Here is a 15,569-nt window from a genome sequence, read left to right as displayed (position 1 = left end):
CCATTAGAAATTCAGGTAGTCCTCAACTTATAACAGTTCATTTAGTGAACATTTGAAATTACAACAGCACTGAAAAAGTGACTGATGACTTACGACCGTTGTAACGTCCCCATGGTCACATGTTCAAAATTCAGATGCCTGGCAACTCACTGACAACAAAGTCAGTGGGGAAATCAGATTCACTTAACAGCTGTGTTAACTTAACAACTGAAGTCAGTCACTTAACAGGAAAGGTTTGTAAAAATGAGGCAAAATTAATGACTATCTCACTTAGCAACAGAAAGTTTGGGCACAATTGTGGCTATAAGTCGAGGACCACTTTGTTCAGTGCTGGAGATAACATTCCATCATGGCCAATGCTAGGAGCACACAAGAGACACTCCAGTTTTGCTTTGGCTTGGCTGAACAGGTAAGCGCTGTTTGAGGCAAGCTTTTAGATTAGACAAAGCTTTGCTCTGATCTGTCAAGGCTGTCTTTATGTTCTTATCTCTTCTAAGATTGATAGCTTTAACTGAGGTTTAAATAAAGCTTCTGTTTCTCATTTTACAAAGAGTACCTTGATAGGATATACAAATCCTTTTCTCTACTAGCTGGTTGTAATTGATAATCAGCATGGGGTGAAATACTGGCTCCAAAGTAAATGTTTCTGGTATTTTAAGCAAAGTTGTTTCTAGATTGGATTTCTTTAAAAAAAAAAGAAGAAAAAAATTGGCCTAGTATGCAATTTTCTTATCCTGCCAGGGAGAAGACGAAGCTATTATCCTCAAATCTTGCACTCGACGGAAGACTGATTCTATAGAGAAGAGATTCTGCTTTGATGTAGAAGCTGTGGATCGGTGAGTGTATTTATTAAATTTACATCCCAGCTTTTATTCAGGAACTCTTGTGCGGCTAATACAGTATAGCGCTTCAGGTTGAGTTTGTCTTTTGCCATTCAGTAGCCAGAAGTATAGAAGCAGAAATAAACTACTTACAAGTCATTCTTCTCCACTACAGATCACCATGTGCCTTCATCGAAAAGTGCAGATCCACTCAAATAAATATAGCAGGAACATCTCTGTCTCTCACACACATATACAACAGTGCTTTTTTTGTAAAAGAAAAAGGTGCCGGAACTCACACATGTCATACAACCCGCCTTGCCTATCCTACAAGGTTCCATCCAAAAAAGGTGCCGGAACTCCGTTCTGCGCGTTCTATGACAAAAAAAGCCCTGTATACACAAATTGCAAATGTAACCCAGCCTTACTTCAAAGAAGTTCCAGGGTCCATCAGCAGGCAACTCTGACCTTTTAGAATAAATATAACATGTAAGCCAACAAAGTTCATGCAATGTATTCTGTGCAATGTAGAGACGTAGTATCAAATGAAGACAAATCAGGACTCATATGCAGGAATTCTTCATCCTACAATGGCAATTGTAGACTGGGATTGCCATTGTTAAGCAATGCGGTCATAAAATGTGACCATTTGCTTAGCAACTGTAAATCCCAGATTAAGTCCCAGTTGCCATTGTTAAATGAATGCTCTGGACATTAGATGAAGCAACCTCTTGCCAGGACACAATCTCCTTTTACAGAGAGAAGCAAGACCATAACTGCAGGTGGGAAGCAATAGAAATTTTAAAACAGCTCAGAAAGAAAAATAAATCAAGAGAATTCGTAGAACCACAACACTGTTTCAATCTTCTTTCGGGAGTTGCCAAAAGGTACAAAGACTTCATTCATGCTCTGTTGCAAATTTGAGGAATGTGAAATCTAAAGAATAATTGTCTTTTAGTCCACATAGCAATTTAAGAGGCATGGATTGTGCCAGTTTTCTCATAGGATAATTCCTCAAATTATCTTTTAATTTCTCTATAGAGTTTTTTGGTATTAAAATATATCCCATATTTTACTTCAGTAACGTTAAGGCTGTGTTACAAAAATATTTCATTATCATTCAATTATTGGTGAACAGCAGGTTAATAAATAACAATTTTTAATAAATCAGCATGGCTGTATGAAATTGGATTAAGCATTCTATCTCATAAACACAGAGATTTGAAACTGTAATTGTGACTAGATTTATTTTGATTGGCAATCATGTGTCTTCTCATGACCATTATAATGTTAAATAGGTTCAACTTAAATATGATTTAGACATTCAGTTTTGTAATATTTATACTTAAAACAATTATAAGTTTAAATTGTCCCAGACTTCTTTGATTTTGGAGCAAGTTGTTACAAACAGCTAGAAAACTAGTGTTTGATGTGGGAAGTTTGGAGCCTGACCATTTCCAGAATGATTACAACAACCCATTTTGATTTCAGAAGCTTTTCAGTTTTGATCATTTTGCATATTCCTGGTTCACAGTGAACAAATGCAAATGCTTTTGATCATGAATGGTCTAGAGCAGGGGTGTCAAACTGCCGGCCCGCGGGCTGGAGCGTCACAGAGAAACCACGCCCATCCCATTGCCGGCAATGGGAAAAAGTTCCGATACATCACGCGACGTCACGTGACGTCGCGAGTTTGACATGTCTGGTCTAGAGTTAAGAGTGATTAAATTGCTTACTTGGATTAACTGTGAATTAATCCACCTGAAAATAAGACAAAAATATTTTGATTCTATAGTTAAGCCTACGTAGCCCCTTGAAAACAAAATGTCGATCCATAAGAAGAATTAAAAAAAATTAACATTTGATGTTATATCTTTTGGATTCATAAACAATTTCATAAAACATTGCTTAGTTTGTACAGTACTGTTTATGTGAGCATGCCACTTGATTTGTTTTTGCACATATTCCATACTTTGTTTCTTTGAGATCTAGCTATATGAATGTCTTTAAAAAAGGGACCTTTGTATATCTGGCATCTAGTACGTAACTTAGAAGTTTGTTCTATTCATGTGAACATTGGGAAAGAGAGCTGCACCCTGGAAATCAGGGTTAAGGTCTCGGGAATAGCCATCTGAGGCAACAATAGGGTCAAGCTGCATTGCTTGTAAAATGTACAAACAGTATATGAAAGTGCTTAAATTAGCACAAAGTAGCACAAGTGAATGTTTTAATATAAAAAGCTATATTTTATATAAGCAACATATAGTAACTACAATAATATATTCTCTTTGAGCAAAAAGTTTCAGTAGGATTAGCTGTTCACTGCAAAAAAAACAACAAAACCAAACCTGATTAACTGCTGGAATAAATAAAGGGGGGAAAAACCACTACAGTGATTTGTTGACTGCTTTGTCTAAAACAGGAATGCTACTTATACACTATATACGCTCTTATTTTGCCTGTGAAACCTGTTATTTCAAGTACAGTCTTTTTCCTTTGCTTGTTGGGAGTTTTATATTGATGGTCTCCTCCAATTCAAGTCTAATTGCTGATTATAAACCCCAAACAATGCAGCCAATAGTGGAGGGGAAAATAAAAATGTTGACATATTTTCTTCTCTCCCGAGGTGGGTGATTCTAGATATATGGACTAAAAAGGCAGTAGATACTGTTTCCAGGCTCTTTATCATGCGAACACTTTCCAGAAACAGAAAATGTGGAAGAGATGTAGTATGGTTTGAAAAGCATAAACAAACAAACAAACAAACAAAAAATAGGAGATGAAGTAGCCTTGATTTTTGGAGAGTGGGAGGGAGGGGAGGTAAATGTGCTTTTCTGGTTTACTAAAAATCGGGATTGAGTTACATGATCAACAATTCTAAAGGTCAATAAAAGCTGCATGTCCATTTCTTCAATGTTATTTTAGCTGTAATTCCTGTAATAGGAAATCAAATTTAAATGATTATCTTTAGTGAGCAGCACTGATAGTGTTTCTGCTGAAGTATTTACTATATACACATACACTTTCTTAACAATTGCTTAGGAGTGATACTTGAACCCTGGTGGAAAAATAATAGGCTCTTTATATTAAGCCTATTCAGCTAACATAAAGTGACTACTATTTCTCCATCAATGTCCAAGTTTTATTCAAGGACAATACAACAGTAGTTATATTTGTAATCCTGCAGAAGAGAGTCAGAAGAGTTCATCATAAGGAATTTTTACTGCAGCAGTGGAATTTGTCACCCTGTGGAAAACAGAACAAGAATTCAGTTTGGTATTCTTTGCCAATCATTCTTCTAGCTTCCTGACATGAATCCAAAATGTGCATTGTGTAGAAATACGAACTGAGGGAAAGGGTAAAAATGAAGAAAAGAATTGCAAAAAGAAAAGGTAAAGTAAGAGCCAGTGGAATCAGATTAGGGAACAGAGACCATTTGTTTTAATTTCTCTATTGTCAATTACATATTGCCAAAATGATAATGCAGTGAGGCATTAAACAGATGGCATCAGTGATGCTTTGTTACCTCTCAGCATTAATCACACAGAATCCTCTTACTTGATAGTGATACTGGGGTCCCATACAGGCATGTTTTGTGCATCTTATCCCAACCTGTGAGCAGCAGTGAATCTGCACCAAGTAATTCTTTTCCCCAGTATCACGTGGGTCAAGCAAATTTTATTTCTTGTGTCCAGCTACAAAACTCAAAAACTCCTGGAACCCAGTGGAATCATGATTTTGTATTGAGTTACATGAAACTGTACCTGTAAACCTCAAAACTAAAGACCAGTGTGCCTACTGAGTACTTGGATAGAATACCAGGACTGGGAGCTAGTCTGTAGACTAAAAGTAAAGGTTTCCCCTGTCCAGCCATATCCAACTCTAAGGGAGAATGCTCATCTCCATTTCCTAGCTGAGGAAGTCAGTTTTGTCCACGGACATTTCTGTGGTCATGTAGCCAGCAGGACTATATGCTGAGGTGCATGGAATGCTGTTACCTTCCCACTAAAGTGATACCTATTTATCTACTTGGATTTATGTGCTTTCAAACTGCTAGGTTGTCAGGGACTAGGGCAAGAACAGGAGTTCCTCCTATCATGCAGTACTAAAGTCTCAAACTGCTGAACTTCTGGTCGACAAGCCCAGCATCTTAACTGCTAGGCTACCATGCATAGATTAACAGCAACAAAACAAAATTGGCGGGAGGCAATGGAAACACCTTATGTCAGAAAACCTTGCATGGATATATCCATGAAGCCACCAAGAGACAATCTTAACTTCAAAGAGATTTTACACATGTAAAGACTGTGCATCTCAAGTTCTGTACTGTGGACAGCAGAGATCCATGCACGATGAAGTGGTACCATGTCTTCAAAGGGTTCCATTTCTTAATACTTTGCAAATCAAGACTCCTTCAGATCAAACAGGATAATATTGCATTAATGAATACATGTTGATTCAGTGCCTGTTTAATCTCTCATGCTTTTAACCATACAGTAACCACAAAAGTTGAAAATATTGTTTAAATCTCACTAAACTGAATTCTGACTATTTACCAGTTTTCTTTGCATATATAACATTTTTGTTTGCAGGGAGATGGTAGTGGTAGCTATAAGGGATGTTCTCCTTTTATCTTTTTTTTTTAATTTTGCACTTGTTTTTTTTAAGTTGGCCAGTTAAAATTTTCTTGTGAATTTATTTTGTCTGAGTAAAGTGCTAGCAGATACGATGAAGCAGGATTAGGTCCTGAACTTGAAAAGTCTTATCATAGCTAAGCATATGACCAAAACTACATTCATGTTCTGTGTTTGAAGATGAGATGGGAATGGGACAAGTATGCAAAAAGAAGATAAATTGGTTATATCCACATACCTCCATTTTCTTGCATATAGTGGCATGTTTAAAGAATTAGGAACTGCAATGTACACATTATTCAGTCTATGCAGGCTGAAACCAGATTGTAAAAGAATGCAAGTCTTACCAATTATATCCTCTCCATAAATATGCATATTATTTCCTCCCCCTAAATTGACCCTGCCTTATTTATATATAATGTTTTCTTTCCTGGGGAAAAAAACCTTAATATAACAGATTCCTTGAACTGTTGTTTCAGTGGTCTTAAAATCTTGCCGAGGAAACCTTCACACAGCCTTTTTATGTCATGAGTAAAATTTTATGTTATGACATGTTATAAAGCCACATAAACCATTTTGGATTTTAAGATCTGCTTATGATGTAGCCTGTAGGTGGCAGCTGTGCCTGCTTTATTAGTTTTTAGCTCAACTGGAAAATAAATATTGATAGAGATATTATATATAACAAACTACCATTGATGTTAAATAGAGACACATGGCAAAATTAAATTGAGCAGAAACTTGTGTAGTTTTATGTGTAGCTTTTTGTTCTGCTTTTGAAAATCAATGTGAAATCAGTTTTTAACCATTATTTTCTCAACAAGTAGTGTTGTTAAATCTATGCAATAATTATGCTTGTGTATTATCCTATTGATGAATACCAGTGTATAAAGTTTTAATCCTTTAGAACAAGCATGTCAAACTCGTGACATCACGTGACTTTCCCCCATTGCCAGCAATGGGGAGGGCGTGGTTTCGTTGTGATGCATCCGGCCCACGGGCCAGCAGTTTAACATGCCTACTTTAGAATATTATTTATGGGAGGCTTGTTCAGGACATGTGTAATATTTCCTGCAGGACATTTTTATAAAATAGCCACCTATATAAGGTCAAAACAGAATCACAAATCTCTAATACAATTTTGATTGCATGTTACTCACCACTTCCAGATCATTGATGTTCACTTCCATAAGAAGCAGTATTTGGACTTACAGGGAGGTGAAAAAAAAATTTCTGGATTGATTCTTCACCAAACAGATTACCAGGTCACACTCTTTTTTAGCTATCCTTACTTGTAGATTATGCATTTTGCTATTAGCCATGTTTAGCCCACGTTTAATCTTTTCACAAAGCCCAGGGGTTTTTTTTTGTTCTTTTTTTAAATGAAGGTGTCTTTCTGTCGTAGTAATACCATGTCTTAAATTATTTTTTGCTCCAAAAGATGCATTAAGGCTTATTTTCCAGTTAGAGCTTATATTTGGGGAAATATAGTACTAAATGCTGGCTGCGGATCTTAACTGGGGCTTATCTTTGGGGTGGGGCTTATATTATGAGCATCCTGAAAAATCATGCTAGAACTTATGTATGTACCATAGATTGCTTTTATTATGTTAAATATGGATGGATTTTTCTTAAGGCTAAAGTCAGTATATTGCCCCATAAAGTTGCTATATTAAAATTTCAGGTGACAGGAAAGCATGTAGTAATAATTTTGAAATAATAATTACAAAATACATAATTCAGGTGACAAAATGTTAAATAAAGAATGCAAAGCAGTTGCCTTAACTCCTCATGTAAAATCTGGAAATGGCAAGTACAAACATTAGCTCTTGACATTCACTTCTTCTGATCTTCACCCAAATCTCTTTTTAAGCATGGGAAATAATTTGTTCAATATGAGGAATGGGAAGATAGAGGATTTGATAGAACTGCTTAAAATAGCTATCCTGAATGCTAAATTTTAAGAATGATATATAACTATTTTATTTAAAAGCAAGGATTTCTTTTCAATAATATGGAGAATTCTTGCATTTAAGTAGACAGTTTCTCTGGAAGAACTCTGGAAGAAAGTTCTGGAGTCTGAATCTGATGAATGGAGTTTGCTGCACTTTGGATTTAAGACAAAAAGTGTTTTCGGATATATAGAGACAACACCTTAAAGCACCAGTGCCTTATATTGGATGGTGTGGCTGCTCTTCACAGCTTCAAAACATCTTTTGCCTTCCTAATCAAGAATCACAATCATAGTGATAAATCATATTGGATTTGCCGCACAGAATTTCTTTAAACTCTGAACAAGTTTTCAAGAACTAGCCATGAAAATAATTCAGATCTATGGAAAACTATAAGAGATTGCTTTGGCCAAATAAATAAATACATAAATAAAATGAAAAACAATTTTTTAAAAAGTCAAAAGTTATGAGAATATTTGTCAAACATAATTTACAACAATGTTTATGGGTTATAACAACAATGCTATTTCTAAAAGAGGTCTTTTATTTGTACAGATGTCATTCTGGATGGAACAATCTGGAAATTTAAAATATATTTCTCTTTAAAGTTACCTCTAAGGTGTTTTTTTTAAGTTCATAGTTCTTTTTGGTTTATGTCTTAAAGTTTTGCTTTTTCTTTTTAAAAAAATCAAAAATCACAGTGTATCATGAGGCCTCTGCATTGCCCGTAGCCATTGATTGTGTTGGCATAGCAGGCTCTCTCTCTCTTTTTTTTTTACCCCTCTTACCTGCAGTGTTTCAGCTTTGTTTATATATTCATTTTTCTCTTTCTCTCGGGATGAGCTCTGTGCTGGTCAAATGCAATACAACCTGTACTTGTTCTCATGCTGTGTCACATTTCCAATGACCTTTATAAATGAACAAAATCTTGAAATTATCATGTTATGGCTAATGCTAAGTAAATTTAAAGCTCCCTCTGTTTTTCACTGTTTTGTAGAGAAGTATGAGTGGTGATCTTCAAATGTAGCTTGCTGCTTATGTTAGTGAATAGTTATAACCTCACTGAATTGTAAAAATAAATTTTGGATAATAGGGTAAGAAAATGCTGGCTTCTAATTAACTATAAATGTGATATAGTACACTTGTAGCTAGCTAAGTAATTGTTTGGTGTAACTCAAGCAAGTTGAATGATACTTATACTTCTTTTCATTTCTCTACTGTAGAATCTAGCGTTCAGAAAGTACAGGTAGTAGTAATTAAAAGAATACACCATGTAGGCCCTGCCCTTCTCTTCCTTCTTTTATAGGTGCAGCTAAGCTGGAAGTTGAATTTTTCCCTTGCCAGTGACCCAAGACAGATACGATTTAGACATGCATTATTCCTAGGTTATGTTACTTTGGAATATATTTCTGGAGGGCACTCATTTGGAGAAGATGTATAAATGCTAATTCATGCTGTTTTCTTAAAAAGAAAAATGCCAAAGATTTGGATGCTACTTTTTAAAGGGATATTTAGTTGCAATCATTTAGACTTTTTAGAAAAACAAAAGATACTGTAGTAGTGCTTCTTAGGTTGGAAGTAATGCTTCTTACTTTTTTGGGGGGGGGGAGATAGGAGGAAGTGGGAGTCTCCCAACTGGTTACTGACTTTTTTGTGTCTAATAAACGCTCCAAACACTTTCTTTTACAATGCTATAAGAAATTTAACATCTAGCATGGTGAAGGTTAACATTTCCATTTTTGCTTTGTAGAATTAGTGTAATGCCTGACTGGAAGAAATAAACAGATAGTGCAAGTCTTTTTCAGACAAAAGGAGAAGTCTGATTTCACTCATTTGCTCACTAACCTTATATGGCTGCCTACTTAACAAGCAACTCTTTGACTGTATTCAAAGACATTGCCAAGTTTTCTAAGAACATAGTCCCAGACTTCATACAGTTACCTGTTTGTGCTATCTGTTACGATTGATTTGTCCTGTTCTAGAGTGTGCACTGTTAGCACTAGGTTTGCTGCTTGGTGTAATTTGTCTGTTAACAAGATTTCCAACCCATGTGTTTTAAAAAAAATCAAGTTCCTTTGTAGAAACAGTATAATGAAAACAAAGTATGGATTAAAAGAGAGAAAGGTGCTTCAACTTCTTTTATTTTTAATCCTAAGAACAAAAACTCATTGTTGCTTCTGTCTCTGTTTAGCTTCAGTTAAAAGCAGGTTTGTTAAGCATTCAACAGAGATTTGTTCTGCTTCAATTTAAGAGAAGGATCATGCTAGATTAGAGCAAAGAGTGAGCTAAATCTCTATGAAAAAACAGCCTGTATAAAAAAAACAAACTTGCACTGACAAATTTAATTTTCAGCACAGTACTTCAGATAAGCTGTAAATTAGGGTGTTTTTTAGACAAATATTTTTCAGAATGCTATTTCTATAGCTTTCAGATTATTACAGAAAGAGATTAGTAAAAATAATATTTATTCAGTCTGAATATTTTACATCTGTAGAGCTTACATTCTTTCCCGGATAAATTGTGTGAGCTTTTTTTGTAGACATAACTGTGAGTCTCTAATTGGCAGTTGCTAAATTTCTATTATTAAAAGTTAAATTCTTATTCTCCTTCTCCACTGCTGTTGAGGCAGAAGCCAAATGTCACTTTTCGTGCTATATGTTAATTTTCTTACAACTGTGAGGCACATTAATATGCTTCATTATAGTTTTCCATTTCATTTCAGAGTTTTCATGCATTGATTGAACAGTTTCTTGCAATAGTTAGCAGGGTCAGATATTTATACGCAAAAGATTTTGCTGATGACTCTGTGAGTCATTGATAAATGTGATTATTCATTTTTCTTTCCAATTTTCATTAAAGATACAAAATACAGTAAATTAACATTAAAACCTAACTCCCCTCAGAATAGAAATATGACAGTAGCTTTATAGCATAGTCACTGACAGTGAAGACGAACATATACTGTATTGATGTAGAAAAAGATTGGTATAGGTGAATAGAGGAAACAAATGGTATCTTACAAATACTCTCTTATAACAAGGGTTTTGAAGTAGAGAAGATCTATTGATATATATAATAAAAGACAATTCATCCTTTGGAACTCTGTCAACACGAACTATTTGTGATTTGATTCTTATGTTGTTCCATTTGATATGAGAGTATAATTCCAATTATTGGTTGTGATCTTAATCGCTTGCAGCTATCTGGAGTAGATGACCTCCAAGGTCCCTTCCAACATCATCATCATCATCATCATCATTATTATTATTATTATTATTATTATTATTATTATTATTATTATTATTATTATTATTATTATTATTATTATTATCTACCACACTCAAAGAATTTTTTGAAGCTTCATTTTTAAAACATATTAAAATGTTAAGTCATTTTATTCAAGATGACTTTCTATTTATTATCAATTTCATAAATGAGTTTTTCAGCTGTTTTATTTCTTTCCATCAACCAATACAGTGAAGAATGTGAAGAAGAACATTTTTGAATCTTAATTGCAGTAGATTATTAACTTTGAATCAAAATATTTAATCAATTAACAAATCAACTTTTCTTTTATTATCGAAAATGCGTATTCCTTAGTAGATTAGTTATATTGCCACATCAATTTGAGGGAAGATTGTAGTGATAATTTGGAAGCTTTGATGCTGCTCTGACTCATGTAATCTATATAAATATGAAGATAGATTTTGACAGAAATGCAAACCCCATCAATTTAATCAGTGAGAATTTTCCGTGATTGCTTTTTTATGAAGATTCTATTGTGTGACTGTGTTTTGACAGCCTATTGTGATTATTCTTTTTTATTTTAATTACCTTTATGAATATTTGAAATATGTAGCTTAGAATGTTTGTTTTTTAAAGCCTAACAGATCTATTGAAGTGAAGAGTGAGAAAAATTGATGATATTCTAATTTGGTCTCTCTCTTTTTAATGTACATAGTTTTGTCCCACTTGAGTTTGAGTCTGAATCATGGAAAGGTGCATTGTGGCAGCTTTTGCTGAATTTGCCTGGTTTACCACTTCTGTTTTTCCTATTTCCTATTTTTAAACCTATTATTCACGGCATCATTCCATTAATCTCTGCAGGCCTGGAGTGATTACAATGCAGGCACTTTCTGAAGAGGATCGAAGGCTGTGGATGGAAGCAATGGATGGCCGAGAACCAGTAAGCAAGAATCTTTATGAATAGGGATTAAGTAGGATAATCAAAAGAACCTTTCATGGTTTGGGTTGCAGTTCTTTCTCACTGGATGTCTCTGTAGTTTTTGCAGAAGAATCCTTTGATAGAGTCCTTGAGGCAATATTCCATTTTCTTTGCAAGATGGCATGGAAGCTTTCCCTATGAGTATTATTAAGAAAATTCAGTTCTGTTTCTCAGGGTAGCCCTGATATTTGCCATACATTTGCTGTAAAAATATGAGAGATAAGTCATGATTATTAGACAAATAGATAAAATATATCTGTCTGAAAACTTGTTAAATTTTTTATTTTTATTTATTTATTTTAATTCCATTTATATCCCGCCCTTCTCCGAAGACTCAGGGCGGCTTACAAGCTTAGCAGTAGCCTTCATTCTACGTATATGCCTGCTTATTAGGTCTTTCACACACACCCCCAAGCGGCATTATTACAAAGTCAGCTTAATTGCCCCCAACAATCTGGGTCCTCATTTTACCTACCTCGGAAGGATGGAAGGCTGAGTCAACCTTGAGCCTGGTGGGATGCGAACCTGCACTAATTGCAGGCAGCTGGTGTTACTTAAGGAGGCATTAGCCCACTGCTCCACCAAGGCTTAAATGGCCACAGTGGGAATTAATGTCCTCAAAACTTGCTATATCTGCAGGGGCACCCATTTTATTTTCAAGGTTCTGTAGTCTGTTTCTGTGGTTGGTGATTATTATTTTTCTCAAGAAAAAAACAAAAAACCCGGCATTGCATGCCAATATAACTAGACACGGAGGCAGTTTTTCCTCCCTCATGCCATCATTCTGCTGAACACCTAATTCCCACAGTACTGTTTTATGTCTATATTTACCTATGTAGTATGGCTGTATTACTTTTAGCCTTTTCATCTGTTCCACTACCTTCTATTATTGGTATCATTATTATGATTATTATTACATTGTGATTATGATTATTATTACTTTGTTATTTTGGATGTACCCTGAAAGCTAATTCACTGGAGACAAATTCCTTGTGTTTCTAATCACACTTAACCAATAAAGTATTCTGATCTGTTCCATCCTGTTCTGTCCTGTTCTGTCTTGTTCTAATTTACATAGAATTCTTTGGGTCTATTTCTACAAATTGACTTTGACTTCTTGCACATAATTTCTTTCGATAACTGCTACTTTCTGTGATGCGTTGGGATACACTGTGATGAGAAGACCTAGATATGCTTTTACCTTTTTATGTTTAGGGTTTTCTCTAGAATAATAATAAAATAAAATACTCAAGAGTTGACCAAGAAAAATAGCCATAAAAAGGTTTGAACAAATTTTCTGAAGAGGGAATCTGTTAGACTGTTAGACTACAGCATGTAAATGCATATGTATAGATATGTGTGGTTTGTGCCAACTATTTGGGAATCGCCCCTCCTTCCGCCCTTACTCCTAATTTTCCCCCCCCCTGCAATTGACTCTGCTAAAGAGCAACGGAGCAGCCATAAATAATTCTTAATTGCTTATTCAGTGCTGAGAGGCATTTGGGAAACCAGAAGGCATGTCATCAAATGTTAACTCTATGAGAAGACTTCCCCTCCAGAACCAAGTCCACATAGGAAAAAGTAGCTGATACAGAAATCTCAGCCATTGATACTTTGCCCAGGGGTGGGAGTAAGATATGGATGTAATTGGTTAAAGAGAGGGAAGACAGAAGGAGGAGGAGGAGGAGGAGGAGTCCTTTCAAAACTGATATTATATCACATGAGGTTCCCGGTTGGATACTGCATTGTTATTGTTGTACTGCTCTTTTATCCGGCTCTAATACATCTACGGCTAAATGTATAATATAGTAGAAGAAGCCACCAACCTAGGAATGCCTGTTGGAGATGCATAATTTAGCATATGTGGTTGTTAGCAAGAACTGCCAATCTGAGCAGCTGGCATTCTGCTTCAAAAAACGATCAGCAGCACTGCAGATGAAAAACCAGCAGCGTGGTGGAAAGCAATTCATGCTTTTAATATTTAAAGCTGTGGAGTGATTTATTGCGGAGAATCAAACCCTTTCTCGGCATGATGCTAGCCTATATGCAAACTGTGCAAAAAAGTGTAATCGTTTAAATGTAGCACATATTTATTAATTTATACGGAGAGAGTGAAAAGGAAAAAAGTTTTCTCCTCCACCTTTTGTGCATGGTAAATTAAGTAGGAGCAGAAAATACATTTAAATCAATTGGTTGCTTTGCAACTGTTCAAGGAATACTGTGCTTCTCCCATCAAGTTAACATATTCCAAGTGATTTCATTGTAGTATTGTGAATATAAAGATTTATTCTTTTACTGTAGTGTATAAGCAGGTCTCGGTAAAGTAAATCAACCAAATTGTATTTTCCCAAATTGGGACTAACTTCATAATAGTTTGTCCTTCTTTAGGTAAAAGTAAAAAAAATCATACTGAGTATATCAAATGACGTTCAACTGCCAAGGACTCCATCACCTCAGCTTTATGGATTAGCCCTCTGCAAATTACCATTCCTCCTGAAAACTGAGGAGGTTGATGGGGAACAGGGACATATCAAAAACATTTAGTTCTGCTAAAAAAGAAAAGAAAAAGAAAATAATAAAGAGAATAAGCAATCTCCCTAGTCATCCAGTGGCTAACTTTTCTTAATCATCTGGTACCAATTGCCCCTTGGAATCCTGATGCTGGCTTGGCCTGAATCTTTACTTCCTAACAATGTGTAGCCACTATATTCTTGTATAGTGTGTTAAGTTTGGATGCATTGACAGTTTATCGTTTTGTATATAGTTAGCTTTCTAAACATTTATATGGCTGCTTTTCATTTGCTTTGAGCATTCAGGAAATTGCTTCAGTGTATCTGAAGTGTAAGTATCAGATTTAAAGATCTCATAAGGGTAGAAACACTGAAAATTAGTGAAGTGTTATTTTTCTTTAAGGTTCATGAATGCTTTACTCCTTTACGCTGTATCAGTGTGCACAAATGTTTAAGGTCTCAGGAGGGGGTGTACTTGGAGCTAGGCAAGGAAGCTAGTGAAGCCAAGAAGTGAACTAAATTTATTTCTAGTTTAAAATGCAACTAAAATTAACTCCCCCAATTATTTAATGCTTGTCTCTCCTTTTTAATTAAAAATTATATTTTAATGTCGACTTTTTGGAGCTGATCTTGAGGTTATTTCCAAGAATTGGAGGAGGGGGAATTGTGTTTTACTTTGAATTCTCATATTCTTCGTCTTTACAGAAAGAATCAGTCAGTGTGTATGTTGGTTGAAAATAAAATGCTCCTTATTTAAATTGTATTCAGGGTGTGTGTTTTTTTAAAAAAAAATCCAAACTGGCAATCACAGTACAACAAGCTGCAGTTATCTTTTATGTGACTTATATCTAATAAGTTTTAATATGTTTTCTGAATTAAAATTCAGTGTTCTGTGAATATTAGAATACAAAAAGCTGCTTCTTTCACAAATAATTTTTATTTGGCGGACTGCTGCTTAGAATTTAAAAGAACTACCACCACAAATACCAAAATCTCTTCAACTGAAAAACTAGATCTATGAATCAGAACCGGCTCATATGTCCAAGTATTCAATCCATTTTCTTTCCCAGCTCTGCATGTGAATATTCAGTTGACTCACAAAACTCTATAAGAGACAGATTGGTGCAAGTTGAACAGCTAAAATACTGTCTTGATGCAAAAAGTAATAATAGCTGCACCATAAATAAGAGTATGAAATTAAAGAATTGAAAAACAACTTCAGAACTTTCTATGGCAATTTAATGGAAAATGCTGAAAATCTTTTAAGCTATAGGAAATGATGAGAGAAGCACCTTTAATTATTTCTTTCTATCCTCTCTCTTTAATGAAAGAAACTCAAACAGACCTAAAGCTTAACATAGAGCCAACTAAGTACTGTAAAACAATATCAGGTTGCACCCAGTATTGATGCAAAATTTCTTATTTTC

The 15,569-nt window shown here is 35.0% G+C and overlaps 1 protein-coding gene across 3 annotated transcripts in view; it reads left to right on the top strand.

Moving 5' to 3' along the window:
• ARHGAP26 (Rho GTPase activating protein 26) overlaps positions 1-15,569 on the top strand; it is a 282,090-nt gene that overhangs the window by 116,518 nt on the left and 150,003 nt on the right. For all 3 annotated transcript variants that reach the window (XM_081317345.1, XM_081317346.1, XM_081317347.1), the window contains 2 exons: positions 742-836; positions 11,515-11,593. In XM_081317345.1, coding sequence (XP_081173471.1) covers positions 742-836; positions 11,515-11,593 — 174 coding nt within the window. The remainder of the gene's footprint in view (positions 1-741; positions 837-11,514; positions 11,594-15,569) is intronic.

Source organism: Vipera berus (assembly GCF_964194415.1).
Source record: "Vipera berus genome assembly, chromosome: 2".
NCBI lineage: Eukaryota > Metazoa > Chordata > Lepidosauria > Squamata > Viperidae > Vipera > Vipera berus.
This window is presented reverse-complemented; position numbering and strand designations above follow the sequence as displayed.